Source organism: Cebus imitator, unplaced genomic scaffold (genome assembly GCF_001604975.1).
Source record: "Cebus imitator isolate Cc_AM_T3 unplaced genomic scaffold, Cebus_imitator-1.0 Scaffold40, whole genome shotgun sequence".
In the NCBI taxonomy this organism is placed as follows: domain Eukaryota; kingdom Metazoa; phylum Chordata; class Mammalia; order Primates; family Cebidae; genus Cebus; species Cebus imitator.
In genome coordinates, this window is record NW_016107355.1 from 3,896,119 (window position 1) to 3,921,912 (window position 25,794).

Below are 25,794 nucleotides of genomic sequence, written 5' to 3' on the forward strand. Positions count from 1 at the left end.
AGACAATTATCAAAGGTATCTTTTTGAGTACAGAAGTTGTGAAAAATAATTAGTTAATGCTGGGTTGAAATTCAAAATAGATTTTCAAGGAGAGAATAGTTTAGGGAACTGTAAAAAATTATCTCTGATTAACAATAGAATGATGTCTTAAGAAGAGAAATAATTTATTCCAATTTTACTATAGAATTGTTTCCTCATGTACACTTCTATTTACTAAGATAATATCTGAACGCATTTTATCCTGGAAAACTTTTAGTGTCATTGTGCTACAAAAATTATTTGCTGATATTATATAATAGATTATAATTCTGTCATTGTTTCTCTATCTAATATTTAGTTACTATGCCTTTTTTTATACTATTTACTTATAGTTTTATTATTCTCCTCATTGATTCAATTACACTCTAAGGAATCTTTTTAGTTATAAATTTTTCTATTAAGTTTTATATCTAAACATATCCTGGAATTTTGTAAATGATTCACCACGTATGTCTTGAACCTATAGTTCCTTAAAGATGAATCTTTATATGGATAAATCTTTTTACCAAAGCATCAAGTACTGTCTGTATATATATGTGGATTCTTAGAAATGCATGTTCATTCAAGTTTAAAATGATAAGCCATTATGAGAACTATCTGAAATTTTATCTAGAGCTCATACATATTTTTATCTACTCATCTAATTATGTATCTATGTATATATTTTTTGTTAGTACAAAAGTAATTTATGTCCACTGAGCAAAGACTGCAAACATAAACCAGACAAGTTAAAATGCAGTTGACCCTTGAATAATATAAGTTTGAACATTGGTTCACTTATACACTGATGTTCTTTCAATAAATATATTGAAATTTGTTTTGGAGATTTGGACAATTTGAAAAAAATTCTCAGACCAACCAAGTAAGAAGAAATGAAATAAAAGTTACGTATATTATGAAGCACATATTTAGATACTAGTCTATTTTATTATTTACTGTTATTAAATATACACGAATCTACTATAATAAGTTTAAATTTATCCAGACTTATGCACAGAATCACTTGCCATTCACAATCCAGAGAAATGTAAACAAACCAAGATTAAATATTAAATAACAACTGTATAAAATTAACTGTAGTACATACTGTACTAATTAACAGCCTCCTCCTACTGCTCTTGCAGTGAGCTTAAGCGTTGCGAGTATCCTCTTAAAATGCAATCTTCTCCACTCCACGTGAGCATTTCATCTTCTCCAGTAAATTTCATATCACAGTAAACAATGATCACTCACTCACGGCGCTCAAGTATTTTTTTCCATGTTCCATGCAATGCCATAAACTTTGAATAACACTGTGAGTCACATACAAAGTACCACTAAGTGATGTCGAAGTGCTCCCAAGGATCAGAATAAAGTCATGACAAAAAGAAAAAGTTCATTTGCTTCATATGTACTGTAGATTCAGGTCTATAGCTGTGGTTGCCTGCCATTTTGGACTGACTATTCATGTTGTAAACAGATGATGCAAACTTACGGCAATGAAAAATATAGTACAATACTGTAAATTTATTTTCTCTTCTTTATGATTTTCTAAATAACATTTTCTTTCCTCTAGCTTACTTTATTGTAAGAATAAAGCATATAATTTATGTAACATACAAAATATATGTTAACTGAATGTTTATATTATTAATAAGGCTTCAGATCAACAGTAGACTATTAATAATTACACTTTTGGGGAGCGAAAAGTTATGAGCAGGTTTTTGACCATGCATGACATCAGTGCCACTATCCCCTACATTGTTCAAAGGTCAACTGTAAAACATAACAAAACAATTTTAATGCAGTTTTCCATAACCACAGTTAACCTGTGAGCATGTATCTCTTTGGTCCATGCATAGACTTTGCTTTATTTTTAATACCATTCATACACTATTGTGCTATTTTTTATATAATTTATTGAGTCTTAATGTTTAAGAAACATCCTCACAATATGTATATTCTATTGCACCAAGTGGCTATATCATTTGTCATTTCCATAAATATTCATTTATATCTGGGCTTTTGAATTGCTTGAAATGTTTCCTACCACACATAATAATAAGAATGTATTTGTGCATAAAGCTTTATACATATTTATTATTATTTCCTGAGAATACTTGACCAGGAAGTGAGTCAGTATCACAAGGGGCAGACATATGTGGAAGACTTTTCATGCTAATTACTAATTATTTTGTACATACAAGTTACACTGCCATTAGGAATAGAAGAAAGTGCCAATTCCATTGAGCATTCTTTAAAACTATGTTCTTCTAATTTGTGAAATTAAAATGATATCTAACTGATACAATTTCATTTAGTTAAAAAATAATGAATTCTGAATATTTTCTCCCATTCAAGTACTAACCAGGTCTGACCCTGCTTAGCTTCCAAGATCAGACAAGATTGGGTGCATTCAGGGGTTGAATGTTTTCTTTATATATTTTGATGCATAGAAGTGCTAGCCAACCCATACAGAAGTATATATGGTAATAAGTAAAAGTTTATTTTTATAAGGGCTCCTAGCACTTTAGGAGAATGGGGCAGGTTGTTGAGTAATCTCTGATTATTTACTGAATAAATTACATAAAAGAGCATTAAAATATGTAGTATTTTTGTATCTGGAATGTATTCAATTAAAAATGAATAATTTTGGAGACATGTCTGTCAATACTAATACACTATCATTTTTACAGCTGTAGGGTAGAATTTCATTTGGTGTAAAGTTCATAGTTTAAGCATTTCTCTATTGTTTTACATGTGAATATTTCTACATTTTCTTGTTGCAACCAGTGCTGCAATAAATATCCTTGTGCATGCTACTTTGTGGTCCTTTATAAGCATTTATTAAGGGGAAATACTGACAGACATTATTGCTTTTTCAAAGCAGGGTCACAACTTAAATTTTATGAAATAATGCCAAATTATTATCCAGAAAACTTAAAACTACTGTTTCTACCAACAGTATATGAGAGATTATATTTGTTCATATCTTTACCAGTCTTGGATCTTAACACACTTTATTGTTGCTAATTAATTGGTGAAAATAAATATATCTTTTTAGGGGTTTAATTTACATTCAACTAATTATTTATAAGGTTGTGAATGTTCTGATGTTTATAGGTCATTAATTCCTCCCCTACATGAGTGCTAGTCATTTTTTGTTACATTTTCTTTTCAGTTATATTCTTCTTTTGACTATTAATAATTCATTTTATAGTCAGAATATTGACGTTTTCCGTCATATTTTCTCTCATGCGTTTATTTGTAATAGTCACCTTTATCAAGCTTTATGCTTTTAATTTATATGACATTTATCTTGCTTTAAAAAGCCTCTTCTTCAATTATGTATAACCTTTGTTTCTAATAGCATCGTAATAGTGCTGACACCAATCTTCAAATATTACACATGATTTTATTCTTAACTTCAATTTTTATCTATATAGATAACATTTTATTTTAAAAATGATATATAAATGTGTTTTAATATTAGATTACCTCAATACACTATATTATAGAGTGGTTAGCTCAAGCAACTCTATCATATAGCCTAAATCTTCCTACTGATATAAAATGCTACCTTTATTATATTATTAATTTTACTCATATGTTTCCTTCTAAAATCTTTATTCTATACCACCAATATTTTCTGCCTTGTTAAAACATCACTGCATTGTTTAAATTGATAACAGTGGAGTGTAGTATGTATTTGCATGTATATAATTTTTATGGGCATGTATACATACATATACAAGTACTATATAAAATCAGGAAATTCATATTATATTTCGGAAAATAACATCTAATAGCTTTTCTTCATCCTTCTGCCCTAGAACAAAATTTGTTGAATGGGTAAGACATTCACATGGTGAAAAGCATGCATACAGAAATTATATATCTTTAAAAATCTCCCTTCTGTCCCCTGCCTTTCACCTACACAGTTTCTACACTTGTAAAGTGCTACTCTCATCCTCAAAATACGCAATTGCTCTTTTGATTTTGGGTGGAAGAGAGTAAAGAGAGTTGAGTTAATTCATTAGACTCCCTAGTTTACAGAATACCAAAATTTTTTATATGTACAAGATCCTTCTTTTATTAGTTTATCAACCTTCCTTCCTTCCTTCCTTCCTTCCTTCCTTCCTTCCTTCCTTCCTTCCTTCCTTCCCTCCCTCCCTCCCTCCCTCCTTCCCTCCTTCTTTCCTTCCTTCCTCCCTTCCCTCCCTCCCTCCCTCCCTCCTTCCTTCCTTCCTTCCTTTCTTTCCTTTCTTTCTTCTCTCTCTTCCTTTCTTTTTTCTTTTCTTTTCGGAAAAGAGTTTCGTGCTTCTTGTCCAGGCTGCAGTGCAGTGGCATAATCTTGGCTCACCTCAACCTCTACCTCCCAGGTTCAAGTGATTCTCCTGACTCAGCCTCCTGAGTAGCTGTGATTACAGGAATGTGCCACCATACTGGCTAATTTTGTATTTTTAGTAGAGACCAGGTTTCTCCATGTTGGTCAGTCTGGTCTCCAACTCCCAAACTCAGGTGATCCGCCCACCTCAGCCTCTCAGAGCACTGGGATTACAGGGTTGAGCCAACACCCCCAGCCAATTGTCTTTATTTCTATTCCACACTTTAATTTCATTCTCCAAACCATGTAGTCAACACCTCTTATGTTTAAAGTACACTTTGCTTTGTATTTGTCTTATAAAAATGGGTGTAAGGGTGTCAATTTTTGGCTTGTGTGTTTTTTTTTCATTTTTCATTTACATAAATAATAATATGGCCTATATTCTGTGCTGTCTTACTTCTTTTCTTTTTTCTTTTTTCTTTTCTTTTCTTTTTTTTTTTTTTTTGAGACAGAGTCTTGCCCTATCACCCCTCTGGAGTGCAGTGGCGCGATCTCAGCTCACTGCAACCTCTGCCTCCCAGGTTCAAGCCATTCTCCTCCTTCAGCCTCCTGAGTAGCTGGGATTACAAGCACATGCCACTATGCCCAGCTGTTTTTTTTTTTACTTTGTATTTTTAGTAGAGATGGAGTTTCACCATGTTGGCCAGGCTTGTCTCAAACTTGGCCTCAGGTGATCTGCCCACCTCGATTTCCCAAAGTGCTAGGATTACAGGCATGAGTCACCACACTTGTGTCTTACTTATTTCCTTTCAATTCTACATTTTGAAGAAATATTCTTGTTGCTTCGTACATATTTAGTCTACTGGTTTATAATCATCTATAGAAATCTATAGTTTGGCCTACCGTATTTTACTTAATCCATCATGTGTGTGTTCATGTAACTTCGGTCACTTTTGGTTTGGTTGGTGGCTGAGCTCAGCTAGGATACCTAGGATGAGTGGGCTTCTCTTTGTGCTTTTTTTTTTTTTTTATCATCAATAATGCTATACAACATTCTTCTAAAAGTGACTGCAGTACTCTAAGAGTAAATCCCTAAGTGATCAAGTCTCTGCTTCCCTCCTGTTTGCTTATGTCCCATGGGCATAAATAAATCACATGGCACGTCTAGGGTCAGTGTGAGAGAGAACTACCCAAAGGCATTGATACTGGCAGGTAGGATTAGTTGGAGACCGTTATTATAACAATCTAGCATTTAAGGCAGTAGTTCAACTGTTTGTTTCTCTCTTTAGGTAGCTTTGTATTGGTCTCGATTTTATTGAATAGTCCATTACTTTCCACATGCAGCCTATAAATATGTCAAATATTTGAATGTTCTATTTATTTCATTGGTCCTTCTCTTTCTTCATAAATAAATTATTCACTGTTTTCCTTATAGAACCTATATAATATGTATGAATGCGCGGGAGAATAAATCTCCCACAATTTTTCTTCTCAAAACTTATTGGCTCTTTTTTGGTAGGATTTTCATAAACTTTACAGTAAGTTTACCAAGTTAAACAGCATTAGTGGTTTTAGATTTTAGAATCATCCAATCTAATTGCAAAATGTTAATGTTTTGAAAGAATGTGTTAAATTTATAGATTGAGTTTTAACATATTTTAAAGGAATACGATGGATTTCTACTTATTTTAGTCATGTTTAAGTGTAATATAAAGAAAAATATATTTCTGCTTCTGGGTGTTTATAGATATTTTATCTTTTTAGTTGCTAATATTAGTCATTTTTCCCATTCTCTCTCAATTATTAATATCTGAATATTATTTTGTGTTCCTTGACATTTTGAATGATTCCATTTTAACAGGTTTATAGTTGATTTCCTGCGTTACCTATATTCTATTATATAATTTTTGCCCCCTCTTTGCAATTTCTAATCTGCTAAAAATCTTCATCTTTTATTGTTATAATGGTTAGTATTATATTTTTGGTTCTAAAATATAATTTTGATAATAGCCTTTGACCTGGAGAATTTGTTTCACTTTGAGATTTTCAGAATATTCACTTCTAGAATCCGTTTGCTGCTTAAATCCCTTCTGGATTTATCTCTTGTCTTCGATTCAAAATTTGATACCTACCAAAAGGCTATTTCTTCTTAAATCAATAATAGTTAAATAAATCCAACCATGAATTGAATAGCTCAAGTAAAACTTAGCAGTCAAAGGCTAAAATGCTTCCAAATGTTTATTTAGAGGTAATTTGGAGACTCTAAAAGCAAAACACAACTTTGTCCTTATTTTCCGTAATTTACACATACCCCAAAACATGCAAACCAAAAGATAAACTTTTTTAAAAATAGCAGATCCAGATAAATTTCTAAACATATATTACAACCTATTTTATGTATATTGTATAGTCTGGTAAGCAATAATTACTCATGCACTTTTAGTGTCTCTGAAAAAAATGTTAAGGGTAGTAGGAAAATAATACAGCAGCTAGTGTTGATCATGTGTGTAACCTTTATTACATGGTGATTAAAATTATGTGTATTTTACCTATAATTAAATGTTAAGAACCGTTTTCTAAAACTTTACCAGAAGTAAGAAAATATTACTTAAATATTCATTTTAGGTAAAAAGTTAAAAAAAAAATATGTTCTTCAACTTGCAAAGTTGATACAGTTTTTCTTTATCAGTTGTCTAATGATCCCAGTTAGAAACTAAATATACATGTCACAATCCTCATTCCATGTAGCTCTATACATTCACTAGCCTTGAGTTTTTCAGACTCTTTAGCTAAGGAACTCTGCTTTGCATTTCATCCCCAGGTACACTTTCCACTCCTCTCCACCTTGCCCTCCATCCCAAAAGCCTCGCTCATTTGGTTATAGGTTGACTTGGAAAATGAGAGGTCTGGCTGGAGATTACAAAGAGTGGGACCAGAGTCCTAGCCCCTGCCATCAGCTCCTTGTTTGCTCATTTGCAGAAAGCAGTGGTTTCCTCAGATCAGAGTTCACAGCTCCTCACAAAGCACATGTTTGCAAATAGCTCCTTTCTTCCAGGACTAGCATTGGTAACAGCTTCATTGTTGCTTTCCTCATATTACTGCACTATCCCTTATGGTCAGTTGACACTTCTCTGCAAATATTGTGCCTGTCTTGATTTATTATAATTAGAATTTGCCCTTTTCTTCTGGGATCTAGACCAATATAAACTCTCTCTTCAAATGAAAGCCTAACGTAACAAAAAAGTAATTTATTAGTTGAAGTCAGGATGTAGCTACATCCATCCCTTCTCCCATCTTTGAAGAGGTTCCGGAAACACTCTTTGAAAGTCAGGGCATAGGAGTAGAAGCACCCTGCTGCTTGACTGTAGTCTACCTTAAGGATAGAGACCGTTTATTTTCTCTCCGTTTCCTTCACAGTACTTTACACAATGTATACACATAGTAGATTATGAATAATTATTGAATTTGGTCATATGGTATCTAGAATCCAACTCATGCAAAACCTGTTTCTTCATAAAGCTTTTCTTTCACTTACTATTTCTGTCTTGCATGTTTAAAATGGACACGTTGATAATATTTTTTGACTGATTAATAGGCTTTAAAACTGCTTTTGCTTTTCTTTTTTTTGTGACAGAGTCTCACTCTGTCCTGGAGGCTGGAGTGCAGTGGCTTGATCTTGGCTCACTGCAACCTCCACCTCCCGCGTTCAAGTGATCCTCCCATATCAGCGTACCAAGTAGCCAGGACTACAGGTGCATGCTACCATGCCTGGCTAACTTTTGTATTTTTAGTAGAGGGGGGTTTCGCCATGTTGACCAGGCTGGTCTTGAACACCTGGCCTCAAGGGATCCACCCGTCTCGGCCTCCCAGTGTGCCGAGATTACAGGCACGAGCCACGGTGCCCGGCCTTGCTTTTGCCTTTGTTTGATCTTACTTTTCTGTTTCTACCTCTGTACTTTATAAACATTTTCTCACTCTTCTAATTGCTTACTCTGTTTCTGCTATTCCAGCTCTGAATCTGTCAACTTCTACATAAAACACACCTAAATCAGAAAAATGAGTGACTTTAGGGAGACTCTTTTCAGATTTTCAGGTTGTTTTTTCAATCCCAAAGCAGGAGGAACAACCAATTATATAAAATATCCCCTTAAAACACAGTAGTCAGTTTTGTGTCCTAAGCTCTTAATCACCTCAAAAAGAGGTAGAGGGCTTTAATATCTGAAATACAATCTGCAATATATGTGATGTACATAGATTTTAGCAGGGTACAGTGGTTTATTTCTATAATCTCAGCACACTGGGAGGCCAAGGTGGGAGGATCCCTTGAATCCATGAGTTCAAGGCTAGCCTTGGCCACACAGCAAGATCCACCTCTACAAAAAATAAGAAGATTATCAAGGCATGCTGGTATATGCCTCTAGTCCCAGCTATTCAGAAATCTGAGGCAGGGATTCCCTTGATCCCAGGAGTCAGAAGCTACAGTTACTTAAGATCAGGCCACTGCACTCCAGCCTGGGCAACAGAGTAAAACCCTTTTTCAAAAAATAAATAAATAAAATCTAAAATTTAAAAATCTGATTTTGCCATATGTGCCAATTACTCACTAGAAGTGATAGACTTTTATACTGCAATACCAATTTTGTTAAGCAATTAGACATTCTGAATGTTCTATAATTAAATTATGCATTTAAGTTTTGATTTTGTGTAGAACAATTAGACTCCCTGCATATCAGAATAAATAGAATACTGAAAGAAAATGAGGACTTCCATATTCAGAAGCACATTCTGCTTTTTTAATGAAAAAATCTAAAAGGAAAATTTAAAAAAGAAGTAATGTAGCAAAAATGTATAATGTAGAATTTCTATAGTATACTTGTAGAAGTACATTCTGTGCTTTGGAAACAGAAAACTTCAAAATGCTATAATTTCTCAAAAACATCTAAGCATTAGGACCATTGAGAAACTGTCCTTGCTCTCGTAATAAATCTTTACTAAATGTGGCAATTCTGCTTCTCTCTGCTTCCCTTCTCCCAAACCTGAATGTGACCACTCTTTATAAACAAATTTGTTTTGCTGAACTATTTATGTGATGATGTTCAGATAAAAACTAAATCCTCTGGTACTTGAGTAAGAAGAGGAAGAGCATTCAATCATTTCTTAAAAGGGTTGGTATGAGATAATAGAAAACAACTAAATATAAATTCCTTTATATTTATTTATTCATAAACAAATGAATGATAACTCATGTCAGATTTATGGTTTTTGTCCATGAAAATACTGTGTCAGCTATAGCATAATGGAAGATGTCATTGAAACAGCATATTGTATGTTTGGGTTTACATATTAATTATGCGTATGGGGAAAATTATGATTATAGTATCTTAAATGTTCAGCATTTTTTTACTTTTCAGTTAGAAAAGCATGACATTTATAATCTCATAAGAAAACCTAGATATTAATAATCCTATCTACACTTATTTATAAAACATTAGCCACTTCATCGTGTGTTTTGGGTTTAAGCCTTCACAAGTAAAATTCCCATGATACAAATTCCTATGGCTGGTCAAATTCTGTGATTCTGGAAAGTTTTTTTCAAAGAATATGACTTGAATAATTGGGACATCAGAACAGCTTTCAAAATGCTTTTGTTTTAGATGTGAATTGCAGCACAGTTGGTGTTTATAACAGGATGGAGTATCTGACTAGCCCACTCCTCAAATACAACCAGTCACCACTCATTAATTTTCATTTGCAACCATTAATGCACATGCAAAGACTTGTTTTGAAATCTGAGGTGGTATAGATGATGGGGTTTGAGGAAGACGATCATGTAGGACTGGAGAGGAAGCATTTAGTCCTTTCCCAGCTATTTGTATGGAGGTTGAGCCACTGTGGTTAAACACTGAAAGTCAGTAGTAAGAAGAACAGTTGAGATGATAAGATCCAAGGACTCTGGAGACAGTTCATGCTGTGTTAAGACCCAGGAGACACAAAAATTGTTGTTGTGCAAACCTTACAGAGTTCTTTACTTATGAGCTTTAACGTATCTGGGACCATATGAGGACACTGCTCTTGGTGATGACAGTGACAAATTTATACAGGAGTTGCTTGCAATCATGAGATTTCTTCAGTAGCATCTCAGGTGATTAATTTGAAAAGAGAATAAGAACACTGTAACATGGCAAGTGCTCAGGCAACAGTGACTGGAATCCTGTTTTATGAGACTGTGTGATCAAGGACTGAGCAAAGGACATGGGAAACTATTCATTACTCAATTGCAAGAACTGCTGGCTGGCTTTTTGGGATGTGGAGACCTTCAAGCACTGACTCTTATCAGGCTTTGTGGTGTTTCAACCATGCATCTCAAGACTGTTCTCTTCCTTCCTGTGCCAAATAACTTCCCTTACAAGTCTCCTGAATTGCCATAACATAAACGCTGACAACAACTCTCCATATCCATAGATACCCAGGTCCTAAAGTAAGCCAGAACATTTTTTGTGACTTTTAGCAAATATTCTTGAGTAAGCCAAGAATCTATTTCAAATCTCATCATCTGTGCAGAGCTCAGGTTCACCTAGTCCACCATAGCCTACTCCTCTATGTTCTCAGTGAGTACTGAAGCAGTGCTTCTAATGAAGGTGGAGGTGGAGTGAACTAGACTGTCTTCATTTTTAACAATGTGAGATATTTGGTGATAAACCAATATGTGCACTGGACATAGACACTGTTGGTACAAGTGAGAGCAAGAATAAAAACATGTATTTTTATTGTCAACCTGATCTCTCTAATATACATAAATGGAAAATTATAGCCACACTTGGGTAACACTATTTAATACTGTGCAAATATTAGCTGCACAGAAAAATTGATAATAGGTTTGTTTTGTTTTTCTCATCCTTGGGTTATGATAATCTGTTGTCCCATAGAAAATGTTTTATGCGATTAATAATTGGAAAATAAGGCTATTCAAGATGTAAAGGACTGGCAATTTCTATTTATTGAGAATCTACTGCATGCCTGGTTATATACATGCATTTACTGTCATCCTCAGAGAAGGTAGTACTTTTATCCTTTTCCTGCTGATGAGAAATTGGAACTCCTGGAAGTCAAGGACTTTACATAAGGTCACATTTATGTAAGGTCTATTATTTTGAAAATCTGGATCATGAAAATAAGTTAGCTTGGAATGAAAGCCCTTACTTCGCCCAAATCATTTCAGGATCTTAGCTTAAATCATAAAAGCAATAATTAAAGTTGAGGCTTTTATGAACTTTATAATAAACTACATTGATTAGACATTCAGAAACAGAAAACGGTTTGGAAATAAAAAGTTACTATAACTCTTTTCACCAAATTTGACAGTCCACACAATGCTATGCAGGGAACCCATACTTTCCTAGGGGCATTAATTTCCCAGAAAAAGCAGTGATTTTGAGAGGCAATTTTAACTCTCTTATTTCTCAGTCTGCAACTTTCTGTACACATTCTGACAAATACTAGACAAACTATGTTAGACCTAATACTGTGCAGGATTTTATTATACTAAGCAGGCATGAAAGTTGAGAGCCTCGTAAATATTAATCAGAGACTAATGAACAGTGGGAGACTTCTGAATATCAATCTGTACTGGGGGAAATTTTGAATTAGAGACACCACTTCCTAACCAATAAATCAGTGGTGAAAAATTGCGGGCATTCTCATGCATCTGCTTATGTAGCTAGATCTCTAGCCCTAAAGGAAATACAATGTAGATGCCAAAATAGATGTAATTTTATCACCCCTCATGGATCTTCTGCATTTTTAACTGGACCATTTTTTAAAATTTTAATTACTTCCAAAAGTAGCTAGATTTTATCACAGACAACTTGAGTACATTTGATAGTATCAAAGTTAAAATTGTTCAGGAGTAAAGAGAGCTTGTCTCATTCTTCCTCATTAGCATTCAGAAATCTAGCCCAAAGGGACTAGAAGACTCAAGGTTAAGAGGAGAGCTGAAATGCCAAATCTTGTTTGGCTTATTGCTTTTATTCAATGAGCCTATTACGGCTTTTCCTCTGGGCTCATGTACAATTTATAACAGAAAGATATTTTTCAACATAATTCATGATTTTCAAATAATACCAATATATTTACTCACCTATATATCCTTAATGGTGGTCCATTAATAAAAAAATATTATGTTTTTGTTTATAGTAAATGAAGTTATTTTATCAGACAAGTCTACGATTACATAGTGATACTTAAGATGTTTATGATTTTTTGATGCAGACACAGAAATATGGGACTCAGTTGACAGTTTGAAGTTTTTTATACATTAGTATTCAGGTAGGATTTTAAAACTACACTATATTTACATACCAGGCATTAATATTTAAATGAAAATATTTATAAGTAATTATCAAAAGTGTGAATGTTTCTTCATACCATCATAATCAAGACTAAAAAATGTATCCTGAATCAGTGCAGTATGAGCTGTGTTTACTGAAAAGACACAAACACATTTATTAAGGACAGGATAGATAAAAAGCTAGCAAATAAGCTACAAGTGGTGGGCATGATTCAGAGACACACTCAAAATATTATTTTCAAATATGTTTCTTTTTGCCATTTCAAATATATGGAACAAGAAATAGTTACTAAATTAGATAATAGTATAGCAGAATACTAAAATCAAGATTTATTCACAAGCCCTGTTTCAGTTTGTTACCACTCAAAATGTGTAGACTCATTGGAGAAAGGGAGAGTTATGTTGACTTCCAATACATTCCCAGTGTCTTGTATTTACTAGTTGTTTAACAAATATTTAAGAAAGCTTTATAAATGAGTTACATTGCAAATTTTCCTTCATATAGAAGAATTTGTACTATCTCCAATGACAACAAATAGTCTCGTCATAAATTTTAAATATAGCTAAAATGATAATATGGTTTGTCAGCCACATTTAATGTAAGAAGAATGGAAGCAATTACAATTTTATGTCTATTTTTGTAAAGCATCTGTGCTTAGGCACTCCCTTTCTTCTGCAATTGCAAAACAGGACTGATTTTTAAAAATATTTATTTTATTTTTCTATGATGTTTAATGCCTAAGTTTACTTATATTTTTGAGCTTGCTAAATGCTTACGTTTGACATTTTAAGGAGATATTACCCTGATTGCACCATATTTTGTACTATGCGTGAAAATGGTCATTTTTTTTTCTACAGAAATAAAACTATATGTGATAATTAGCGTAAAGATAATTACACAGGTGATGATAACGTAATTGGCTACCTTTAGAGTTTTTGTTTTGCTTTATCTTAATACTTATAATAAGGTCATTTCATTGTTTTACTTATGAACACAGTGAATGGAAAAATATTTCTCTTATTTTTATTTTTATGAGCTTTTAGAAATATTAGGAGGTGACTGAATCAATATTGTCAATTCAAACATAAATAAAAGTCCTTTACAATTCCATTGACCAAATCCACTTTGGATATAATTTTGTTTAATAGTTTCTATTTCATTGTGTCTTGTAACTTATTTTTGCTAAAAAGCTGCCTGTGTTCTAGGTTAGTTTAAAACTATATTTATACCTGCACAGATATCTCTGATAATTATTAGCCAATATTTAGCACATATACTTTGAAAAGTACTGAAATAACTTAAGGCCAACAAAACAAAAACAAAAATTGTTTAGTTGGCTTTAATATAAAAATAAAGTTCTCCCTTATTCATTATAGGATAACAAATAAAATGCAGGCATATCATTAAAAATAACAATATAAACATGGAAAAGTTGAAAAATGTTCTACTTAAATTTATCTAAATAATGATGAGTGTCACATTTATTTAATGGTCAAAAGACAATATAAGAAGTAAATGAAATAAATGAAACTGATATATATTCAAGCCTTTTACTCTTGCTGGGTTTGGCAATAGTTAACCAAGTTTATTTAAAATCAGATGGTTTACAGACTTTTGAAATAATGTATACTTCTTCCCCTCTATGTTAAAAGAAAAATTTGTTGCTGCAATTAACCAGATGTATTGCTTTTAATTATTTTTCTTTCTACAGCATGAGTTATGATGATTTGGATGTAAAGAAAGAATGACCTAGAGAAAGAAGCGGAGTGACACAAGCTAAAGATTAATTCTAGCACAATTATAACACAAATTTCTGCCTCGCCTGACAATTAGAGCCTGGGCTTGCATTGGAACTTTCTATCTGTATATAGTTTTTTCTTAAGGTAAAAACTCCATTATTTTTCCTGTCTAACTCAGATTTTTCTTTTCTTCAGGTTTGGATTTATTCTTCATAAAGATGAAGCTGCACTACAAAAAATTGATCTTGAAACCATGTCATACATCAAGACAATTAACTTGAAGGACTATAAGTGCGTTCCCCAGTCACTGGCTTATACACACTTGGGTGGCTACTATTTCGTTGGCTGCAAACCTGACAGCACTGGGGCAGTTCCCCCACAGGTCATGGTGGACGGTGTAACTGACTCAGTCATTGGGTTCAATAGTGATGTGACGGGCACTCCATATGTTTCTCCAGATGGCCACTACCTTGTCAGCATTAATGACGTGAAAGGTCTTGTAAGGGTTCAATATATCACCATCAGAGGAGAAATACAGGAGGCTTTTGATATTCACACAAATCTGCACATATCTGATCTAGCATTTCAGCCATCCTTTACTGAAGCCCACCAATATAACATCTATGGTAGTTCAAGCACACAAACTGATGTGCTCTTTGTAGAGCTCTCTTCTGGCAAGGTCAAGATGATAAAGAGTCTCAAGGAACCACTCAAGGCAGAAGAATGGCCATGGAACCGGATAAACAGGCAAATCCAGGACAGTGGCTTGTTCGGTCAATACCTGATGACACCTTCCAAGGACTCTCTCTTCATACTAGATGGACGACTCAATAAATTAAACTGTGAGATCACCGAAGTAGAGAAAGGAAATACAGTCATTTGGGTTGGAGATGCCTAAAAGCCCTATGATACAATTATTGAATGAAGAGTTTTACAATACATTGCACTTAATCCATTGTTTAAATTTACAACTTAACTTTCCAAGTTTATATCCTAGCCAAACAAAATTTACTTGGTTGGCCCAAATAAAATAAATTGTTTTTGACTAAGACATACACAATTATTAATATTGGTTAATTAGAAATATTTACCACAATATTTAATGAGAAATCAAATGAGTCACAAGAATCAAATGTGTAATTATGCTATAAACAATAAAATAGGATTTAAATCATTTAAAAAACTAAACTGCAGGGAATTACAGATGACTTAAGCATTATTTCATTTTGAGGGTAATTTATTTTTTTTCTCTGTCCTTTTGGTATGATTAAACAAGAAATAAAAGGTGTTGTGGAAACTTAAAATTCTTAATTGAAAACATTCGGTCCTATCCACTGTTTATAATATTTTGTGCCTTGAAGGGAATGTCACAGGAGGAAAAAGAAGACTAAAACCTGCATACAAAACGCCCTCATAACTATAAATATCTTGTTGTTAGAAAACATCTCTTGCGCCAAATCCTGCCTTCAGTCTTTTGTCTAACCCTCAATGAAGTATCAATTGAAGGCATACGTTGGCCTTAGGTTGTATACAGGTATCAATCTCTACTTGACATTTACTGTATAATCTGCAGCATGCTATAGAAAATGGGGAGGAAGGGAGAAAAAATAATTACAATCAAAATATTTGCAATCTACTCATTTTGCTATCAATCACTAGAGTGCATTATATTTTTAATGCAAGTTGGTCTGGGATGTCAATTGCCTACAGATGTTTATTACTAGCAGAATAGACTCTTTGTTAATAGATAGTTTCTTTTCATGTAGCCCAATATTGCATCATCAAGAGCTTTCGGTTCTAAAAAAAAAAGAAACATTTACCTTGGTCTGCTAAAGTAAACCATATAAGGAAAATTAACACCTAGGAAAAGAAAACTGGCAATAGAACTGATGAGGTATTAGTGGCTTAGAAGAATTAGTCATATAAGTTGGGAATAAAGGGGTAGCCCCACAGTGGTAAGTAAAGATATACTTCTCCATTGACTTTGCTATGTAAATATAATGTATCAAAAACCTTTATTCCAAATAATTTTCCCAAATGATTTCTTTAATTCATCTCCTATGTAATCCTAAAAGCACCTTCTCACTATGTGCTTTAATTTGAAACCTAACGAATCCTCCTACCGGAGACACGGTAGAGAGGTAAAAATTGTTGCTTCTATTCTGATTTAAGAGGAAACGAGAAGGCCAGCAGAAGTAGCTTAAAACTAGAGAGCTGGTTTATTAAAATAAGCAGATAATTATCCAGGCTTAAAGTAATAGCATATATGTTTTGAAAATCTTCATACCTATTTTTGTTCTTCTTGTTGCAAACATGTTAATGGGCTGTTGACATGACCTCCGTTTACTTAAGGTAATCCAATGAGGTCTTTTTTAAATATACAAATTTTACTCCAGTTTAAATTGTGTAAAACTGCTTACAAACCTGAAATTTTATAGTGTGTAATATCTTATGTGTATATAGCATCCTGAGCTGTGTGATACAGTGGATTTCTTCTCAGCAGAAACATTATGCGAGGTAGATTTAATAAACAACAAAAATCCGCTTATGTTTCTACTTATCGAATCTACTTTACTTTTTAGCAGTTTTCTTCCTTGTGAACATGAATCATATAAAATGTCTGTGACTTAATGATTTAATATAAGTTTGTCGCATACATTCCTCTTTTGTAGCTTATATCATGTGGATGCTCTGTCTGTAGACATTGCTTGATAAAAGAAGAATAAACCTCTTACATTTTAACCCTTGAGAGTTCAGTCAATGATTTAATATGCATAACATTTAAAAAAAAATTCTCCCAATGCTTCAGATATAGTGTAGTACTCTGCATTATTCTTAAAGTGATGAGGTCAGGTGAAGGTAAAGTAAACTGATATCAATCAAGGAAAAAGAAGTTAGCTTGTCTTCTTATATGAAATCTAAATTGAATATCCTTTGATTATTCAATGTTTACAGCAAGGCATATATTCATTACATGATGTGTATTTCTATAGAATCCCTTCTTTTCTGGTGTATTCAATGAAAATATTGAACAGGAATATCAAAATTGTACTCAGAAGAATATGCTTTTCTTTCCATGGCCTTACAGCATTAATCATACAAATATTGAGTCACTTTTTAAAAACATTCTGATTGTTAAAATACTGATATTTGTGAGCTCTAAAAAATCAGATGAACATTTATGCTACAATTACATCAGAAGTAGATATTTCTTTCTTCAAAGACAGAGTAAAAGTAATAGCATACAGGGTACGATCCTATGCACAAACTGATTAAAGTGTACTGTAAATAGTCTTATCAGCGCTAATGTGGGTGTGTGTAAAAGTGAAAGTGAAGAAAAACTAGGATAAAATGATGAGTAAACTGCTTTAAAATGAAGCTATAACCCCAAAGAGTAGATTGTTAACAGACAAAAGAAAAAAATGAAATTATAGCAATGATAGGCATGGAATGAGTAAATGTATGAAAGCAAGAATGAAAATAAAATGTAGGGAGGCCATTGAGCAAAACTGAAAAAGAAAGTAAATGATTTATTTTAAAATTGTTGATATAAGTAAGACAAAGTAGGTTGTAAACAGCTTTTAAGGGAGAAAGGTGAGGATTGAAACTAGTTAAAAAATTTGGAATTAATCCAAATTTTTGGATCAATATTATAATTTCTTTACTGCTTCTGTAGATACCAAAAAACTAATTTCTAAAAAAAAAATGATAACGAAAACAATATTTTTTAAAATTTATGACCTTTTTAGTGGAATTAAAATTTAACTGAAGAATAATGAAATTGGAGGAAATGGAATTGCTTAGGTAACTTTTGTAAAAATGTGAGTTTATGACCTTTAATGCATGACAATTAAATCGAAAGCAAATTTTAAAAAATAAGACTCGTTAAGGAACCATATCTGAAATGGCAACTGAATAAATATGGATCACAAAAGGAACTAAAATAATGAGACTAAAATATGACACCATTGATAGAAATAAAAAAAGCCATAAAGAAGAACTATATCCATGTAAAGCTGAAGCACTTAAAAAATTGTGATTTAGGATTTCTGATTCTCACTCAAAAGTTATTCTCAGAATTTTCTTTTATGAAATTAATTCAGTTGAAGTTTACTAATCAATATTTTTACATGACAAAATAATGTTTAATAATACCTGACAACTTATTATATTGTGCAAATATTTAAAGACAGAAAAAAGTTAAGAATATTATTAATATTCAAGAAAACATCTTTATATGGTGTTTTCACTATTTATGGAAAACAGTAAAATGAAATAAAAATGTGCAAACCAAATTTGCAATTTTAAGAACTCGTATTTTCACATGCTGCATTTACCATGTTCCTTTATGAATGGACAAAGAGAACAAATGAAGCACCTACCAAATATCTACTTTCACTTTTCTTTCAATAACAGTCTAATATCATGTACCACTCCTGAGAAACTTCAGAGGCAGAGACATATTCTGAAATTCATGCTATGGAAGTTCTCATCTGCTGTCTTAAGTCATGATAAATTTTCCTCTCTTTCTAGAAGACTAAATCTTCACCATATGAGCATAGCTTTTTGTTTTTTTGCCTTTAATAAATTGCATAGTCCTGTTAGCAAATGGAAAAGCACTTAGCTTTTCAGTAATATTCAACAGCAAAATGAAACTGTCTCTGATTTTTAGTGGATAGTGCACAGTTATTTTACAGTAATTTACAGCTAGCTGGTGAATTGGAAAAGTTTTAACAGTTCTTTTATACTAGAGTTTATGAACAATATTCTCAATATATTGGGACTTGTTTTCAAGGCTATAATTAAGTTTGGCTGAAATTGACAACACACCAAAATATCAAACATACTCTGTTTTGATGTTTTGTAAATGTATTGAACGACTGTCTCTAAATACACAATATCCTCCTTTTTAGAAGAAGAATCAAGATCACCTCAGTGTCAAAAGTATATTTATATTTCAATTGGAAAAATGTCCATGTAATTTAAATAGGCATTCAGTTATTCAAATATTCAATAATTATTCAAGTATTCCTTATTGAAGATCCTTTTTGTATTTCCATTAAAATGAACAGTGTTATTTTACACCTGGATCCATAAACTTGTTCAAAGTTATAAAATCTAAATAAAATACCTCATGATAATAAAGGCAGATATGTGAAAACAAATAGCTCTTTTAAAATGATTAAATATAGCCGGTCGGTGACCCATGCCTGTGATCCCTGCACTTGGGAGGCCAAGGCTGGCAGATTACAAAGTCAAAAGATTGAGACCATCTTGGCCAACATGGCAAAACCTGGTCTCTAGGAAGTAAACTACAAACATTAGCTGGGAGTGGTGGCACACGCCTGTAGTCCCAGCTACTCAGGAGAATCGCTTGAACCCAGATGGCAGAGATTGCAGTGAGTTGAAATCGTGCCACTGCACTCCAGCCTGGCAATAGAGCAAGACTCCATCTCAAAAGAAAAAAAACAAAGTTAGATATTACTTACTTACCTGCTTTTAAACTACTTTTGCTCTTCATTTTCTGTCCTTTCAGAACATCAACAAAGGCTAGCCAAAAAAAATCAACATTTGACCTTATAAAGTATAATTTATCACTTTCTCTTTATTAATAAACATTATCTTCAAACATGAATCTTTCTATAGGGTAATTGTTATAAGTTGAACAAAAGTGAAGATATTGATAAGTTACTAACATATAACATGTTAATTTTATAGCATTTTTAAAAGTTGCTTGCTGATAGAAGTATCATTTTTATTTTGTCTATTTTGTGCAAATCTGCCATCTACCATGCACTTTTCCACTCCGCAGGAAGTAAACACCTCACTGTGTGTGCATGCATGTGCACGTGTGTGTGTTTTAATTTGAGCGTAGGAAAGTTAAAGTACATCTAGGCACATTGGAGAATGAACTTTTAACATTCAAACATATTAGTATTTTGGAATGACAATTAAATCTAGAGCCATGATAGTGAGTCACACAAAGATTATTACAATATAGGATTCCTATATAAATTTGCAGAATGATTATGGATCACAGAATCTCACATCTCTCATAGCATTCAAATAGATAAAAATATAGACTCCCTCTCTCTAAGATGGCTAAATAGACACAACTCCAGTGCACAAAACCCAGTGAAAGAGATACAGAAATCTAGAAACCTCCTAGCTCCAACTGAGATACCAGGTGCATTTCAATGGGTCTGGTCTGAGGATGAGCAAAGCTCATCCAGGGCAGACCGATGTAGGGATGTATGCTGTTTCACCCAGAAAGTGCATCTGACTGGTGAGCTGGAGGCTCCCCCTCTTGCACTCAGGTCCACATACACCGCTTCCCCCAAAGCCTCAGCAATACACAGAGCAGGTGATCTTTGCCAGTCAGACACCAGGAATTACAAGCATGGAGTAGAATAATAATCCCAGACAGCGTCCCAGATTGGAGCACAGACCTAAAGAGATGCATAAGCCCAAAAAGGTGGCCAGGAGAGCCTACGGACATAGAGCTACTGCCCCCTCCCTCCGCCCGGAGAGAGAGGGAGCTGTAAGGAGGAGCAGCTGAGCAGGCCCCTATCCCATGACTGGAGAGAGAGGAAACTGAAAGGGGGAGATGGCTGCCTGCAGCTGAGCAGGTCCTTACCCTCTCCCACAAACCCCAGAGAGCTGAAGTTCTGACTCTAGCCAGTTGCACAGCCAGTGCCACAGTCTGAGCTGAACCCTGAATGATCCAGCCCAGTGAAGGACGGGCACAACCCACCATTAGAGGGGTGGGACCGAGCTACATGTTTTAACAAAAAATACAGAAAGCCTACATAGCAATGAGACTGCATTCTTGACCACCTAGCAGCACCATCAGGTCAGTGGAAGAGGAGGGCCTAAATCCCCTGTAAACAAAAGAGACACAGGAAGCATCCCTAGTAACCTAAAGGAGTCCCTAGAAACCCACTCCTGCCTTGACAGGCAGACAACAACCTCATCAAGCAGCTCCCTGGCAACACAGCCAGGTAAATCCACAAAGGTGGAAAAAAAAAAAACAGCGCAAAAAAGATGAAACCGTCAAAGACTAGAACACCTCTTCTCCTTCAAGGGATCACAACTCCTCAACAACATGGGAACACAACATGACTGAGAAAGAGTGAGACAAATTGACGGAAACAGGCTTCAGAAGGTGGATAATAAACTTTTCTGAGCTAAAGGAACATGTTCTGACTCAATGCAGAGAAACCAAAAATCCTGAAAAAGGGTTAGACTAAATGCTAACGAGAACAACCATCTTAGAGAAGAACATAAACGACTTGATGGAGTTGGAAAACACAGCATGAGAACTACGTGAAGCAAACACAAGTTTCAATAGCCAAATCAATCAAGCAGAAGAAAAGATATCAGAGATTGAAGATAAACTCAATGAAATAAAAAAAGAAGGCAAGACAAGAGAAAAAAGAGTGAAAAGAAATGAACAAAGAGTCCAAGAAATATGGGATTATGTGAAAAGACCTAATCTACACTTGATCGGTGTACCTGAATATGACAAGGAGAATGAATCCAAGCTGGAAAACACGCTCCAGGATATTATCCAGGAGAACTTCCCAAGCCTAGCAAGGCAGTCCAACATTCAAATTCCATAAATAAAGAGAACTCCACAAAGATATTCCAAGATTCACCAGGGTTGAAATGAAGGAAAAAATTCTAAGGGCAGCCAGAGAGAATGGTCGGGTCACCCACAGAGGGAAGCCAATCAGACTCACAGCAGATCTCTCGGCAGAAACCCTACAGGCCAGAAGAGAGTGGGGGCCAATATTCAACATCCTTAAAGAAAAGAACTTTCAATTCAGAATCTCATATCCAGCCAAACTAAGCTTTGTAAGTGAAGGAGAAATAAAATCCTTTATGGACAAGCAATTACTGAGAGATTTCATCACCACCAGACCTGCCCTACAGGAGCTCCTGAAAGAAAGCACAGAAAGGATCAACTACCAGTCACTGCAAAAGCAAACCAGTTGGCAAAGAACAAAAATGCAATGAAGAAAATGAATCAGCTAATAGGAAAGAAAACTAGCCAGTAACAAAATGGCAGGATCAAATTCACACATAATAATATTAACATTGAATGTAAATGGCATAAACGCCCCAATCAAAAGACACAGGCAGGCAAACTGGATAAAAAGTCAAGATCCATCTGTGTGCTGTATTCAGGAAACCCATCTCACATACAAAGACACACATAGACTCAAAATAAAGGGACAGAAGAAGATTTACGAAGCAAACGGAGAACAAAAAAAAGCAGGGGTTGCCATCCTAGTCTCTGATAAAATAGACTTTAAACCAACAAAGATCAAAAGGGACAAAGAAGAACACTACATAATGGTAAAAGGATCAATCCAACAAGAAGCACTAACTATCCTAAATATTTATGCACCCAACACAGGAGCACCCAGATACATAAAACAAGTTCTTAACCACCTAAAATTAGATTTGGACTCCCACACAATAATAGTGGGAGACTTCAACACTCCACTGTCAATATTAGACAGATCAACGGGACAGAAAATTAACAAGGACATCCAGGACTTGAATGCAGAGCTGGACCAAGCAGACCTAATAAACATATACAGAACTCTCCACCCCAAATCCACAGTATATACATTCTTCTCAGCACCACATTGCACTTACTCTAAAATTGACCACATTGTTGAAGGAAATCAGTCCTCAGCAAATGCAAAAGAACAGAAATAATAACAAACAGTCTATCAGACCACAGCACAATCACAGTAGAACGCAGGATTAAGAAACACACTCAAACCCACACAACCACTTGGAAACTGAGCAACTTGCTTCTGAGTGTCAACTGGATGAACAATGAAATAAACGCAGAAATACAGATGTTCTTCAAAACCTATCAGAATGAAGACACAACTTAACATAATCTCTGGGACACCTTTAAAGCAGTGTCGAGAGGGAAATTTATAATAATAAATGCCCACATGAGAAACAAGGAAAGACCTAAAATTGATACCCTATCAACAAAATTGAAAGAGCTAGAGGAGGAAGATGAAAAAAAGCAAAAAACAAAAAAAACTCAAAAGCTAGCAGAAGACAATAAATAACTAAGATCAGAGCAGAACTGAAGGAGATAGAGACACAAAAATTCCTTCAAAACATCAACAAATCCAGGAGTTGGTTTTTTGAAATGATCAACAAAAATAGACTGCTAGCCAGATTAATAAAAAGAAAATGGAGAAGCATCAAATAGATGCAATAAAAAATGATAATGGGGATATCACCACTGATCCCACAGAAATAAACACTACCATCAGAGATTACTACAAAGAGCTCTATGCACATAAACCAGTAAACCAGGAAGAATTGGATAAATTTCTAGACACTTGTACTCTACGAAGACTAAACCAGGAGGAAGTTGAAACCCTGAATAGGTCAATAACAAGGGCTGAAGTAGAGGCAGCAATCAATAGCCTACCAACCAAAAAATGCCCAGGTCCAGATGGGTTCACAGCCAAATTCTACCAGTCATACAAAGAGGAGCTGGTTCCATTCCTTCTGAAACTGTATCAAACAATACAAAAGGAGGGAATCCTCCCTAACTCATCTTATGAGACCAACATCATCCTGATACCAAAACCAGGCAGAGACTCAAATAAAAAAGAGAACTTCAGGCCAATATCTGTTATCTTCAATAAAGTACTGGTAAACAGGTTGCAACAGCACATCAAGAAGCTTATCCATCACAACCAAGTAGGCTTCATCCCGGGTATGCAAGCCTGGTTCAACTTATGCAAATCCATAAATGTAATCCATTACATAAACAGAACCAAAGACAAAAACCACATGATTATCTTAATAGCTGCAGAGAAGGCCTTCAACAAAATTCAACAGCCCTTTATGCTAAAAACTCTCAATAAACCAGGTATCAATGGAATGTATCATAAAATGATAAAGGCTATCGATGACAAACCTACAGTCAATATCATACTGAATGGTCAAAAGCTAGAAGAATTCCCTTTGAAATGAGGCACTAGACAAGGATGCCCTCTCTCACCACCCCTATTCAATATAGTATTAGAAGTTCTAGCCAGAGCAATCAGGCAAGAAAATGAAATAAAGTGTATTCAATTGGGAAAGGAGGAAGTCACACTGCCTCTATTTAAAGATGACATGATTGTATATCTTCAAGACCCCATCATCCCAGCCCAAAATCTTCTCAAGCTGATAGGCAAATTCAGCAAAGTCTCAGGATACAAAATCAATGTGCAGAAATCACAAGCATTCCTATATATCATTAACAGACAAACAGAGAGCCAAATCAAGAGTGAGCTCCCATTCACAACTGTTACAAAGAAAATCAAACACCTAGGAATACAACTAACAAAGGATGTAAAGGATCTATTTAAGAGAACTACAAACCACTGCTCAATGAAATAAGGGAGGACACAAACAGATGGAAAAACATTTCATGATCATGGTTAGGTAGAATTAATATTGTGAAAATGGCCATACTGCCCAAAGTAATCTATAGATTCAATGCTATCCCCATCAAGCTACCAATGACCTTTTTCACAGAACTGGAAAAAATCACTTTAAACTTCATATGGAGCCAAAAGAGAGCCCACATAGCCAACGCAATCCTGAACAAAAAGAACAAAGCTGGAGGCATCACACTAGCGGACTTCAAACTATACTACAAGGCTACAGCAATCAAAACAGCATGGTACTGGTAACAAAACAGAGACATAAACCAATGTAACAGAAGAGAGGCCCCAGAAGCAATACCGCACATCTACAACCATCTAATATTTGACAAACCTGACAAAAACAAGAAACGGGGAAATGACTTCATGTTTAATAAATGGTGTTGGGAAAACTGGCTAGCAGTGTGCAGAAAGCAGAAACTGGACCCCTACCTGTTACCTTACACTAAAATTAACTCCAGATGGTTTAAAGATTTAAACATAAAACCTAACACCATAAAAACACTAGAAGAAAACACATGCAAAACCATCCAGAACATAGGCATAGGCAAGGACTTCATGACTAAAACATCAAAAGCAATGGCAACAAAAGCCAAGATAAACAAATGGGACCTAATTAAAATTGAGAGTTTCCATAGAGCAAAAGAAACCATCATTAGAGTGAACCAGCAACCAACAGAATGAAAAAATTTTTTGCAATCTACCCACCTGACAAAGGGCTAATAGCCAGCATCTACAAAAAACTAAAACAGGTACACAAGAAAAAAACAAACAACCCCATTCAAAAGTGGGTGAAGGATATGAACAGACACTTTTCAAAACAAAACATATATAAGGCCAACAAACGTATGAAAAAATGCTCATCATCACTGATCAATAGA

General features: G+C 34.4%; 1 protein-coding gene across 4 annotated transcripts in view; it reads left to right on the forward strand.

Annotated features, from left to right (window-relative positions):
- Positions 1-17,174, forward strand: part of FSTL5 (follistatin like 5) — an 826,955-nt gene extending 809,781 nt beyond the window's left edge. For all 4 annotated transcript variants that reach the window (XM_017525990.2, XM_017525989.2, XM_017525991.2 and 1 more), the window contains one exon: positions 14,628-17,174. In XM_017525990.2, the coding sequence (XP_017381479.1) occupies positions 14,628-15,330 (703 nt within the window). In that variant the 3' untranslated portion in view covers positions 15,331-17,174. The remainder of the gene's footprint in view (positions 1-14,627) is intronic.
- Positions 17,175-25,794: the final 8,620 nt, after the last annotated feature.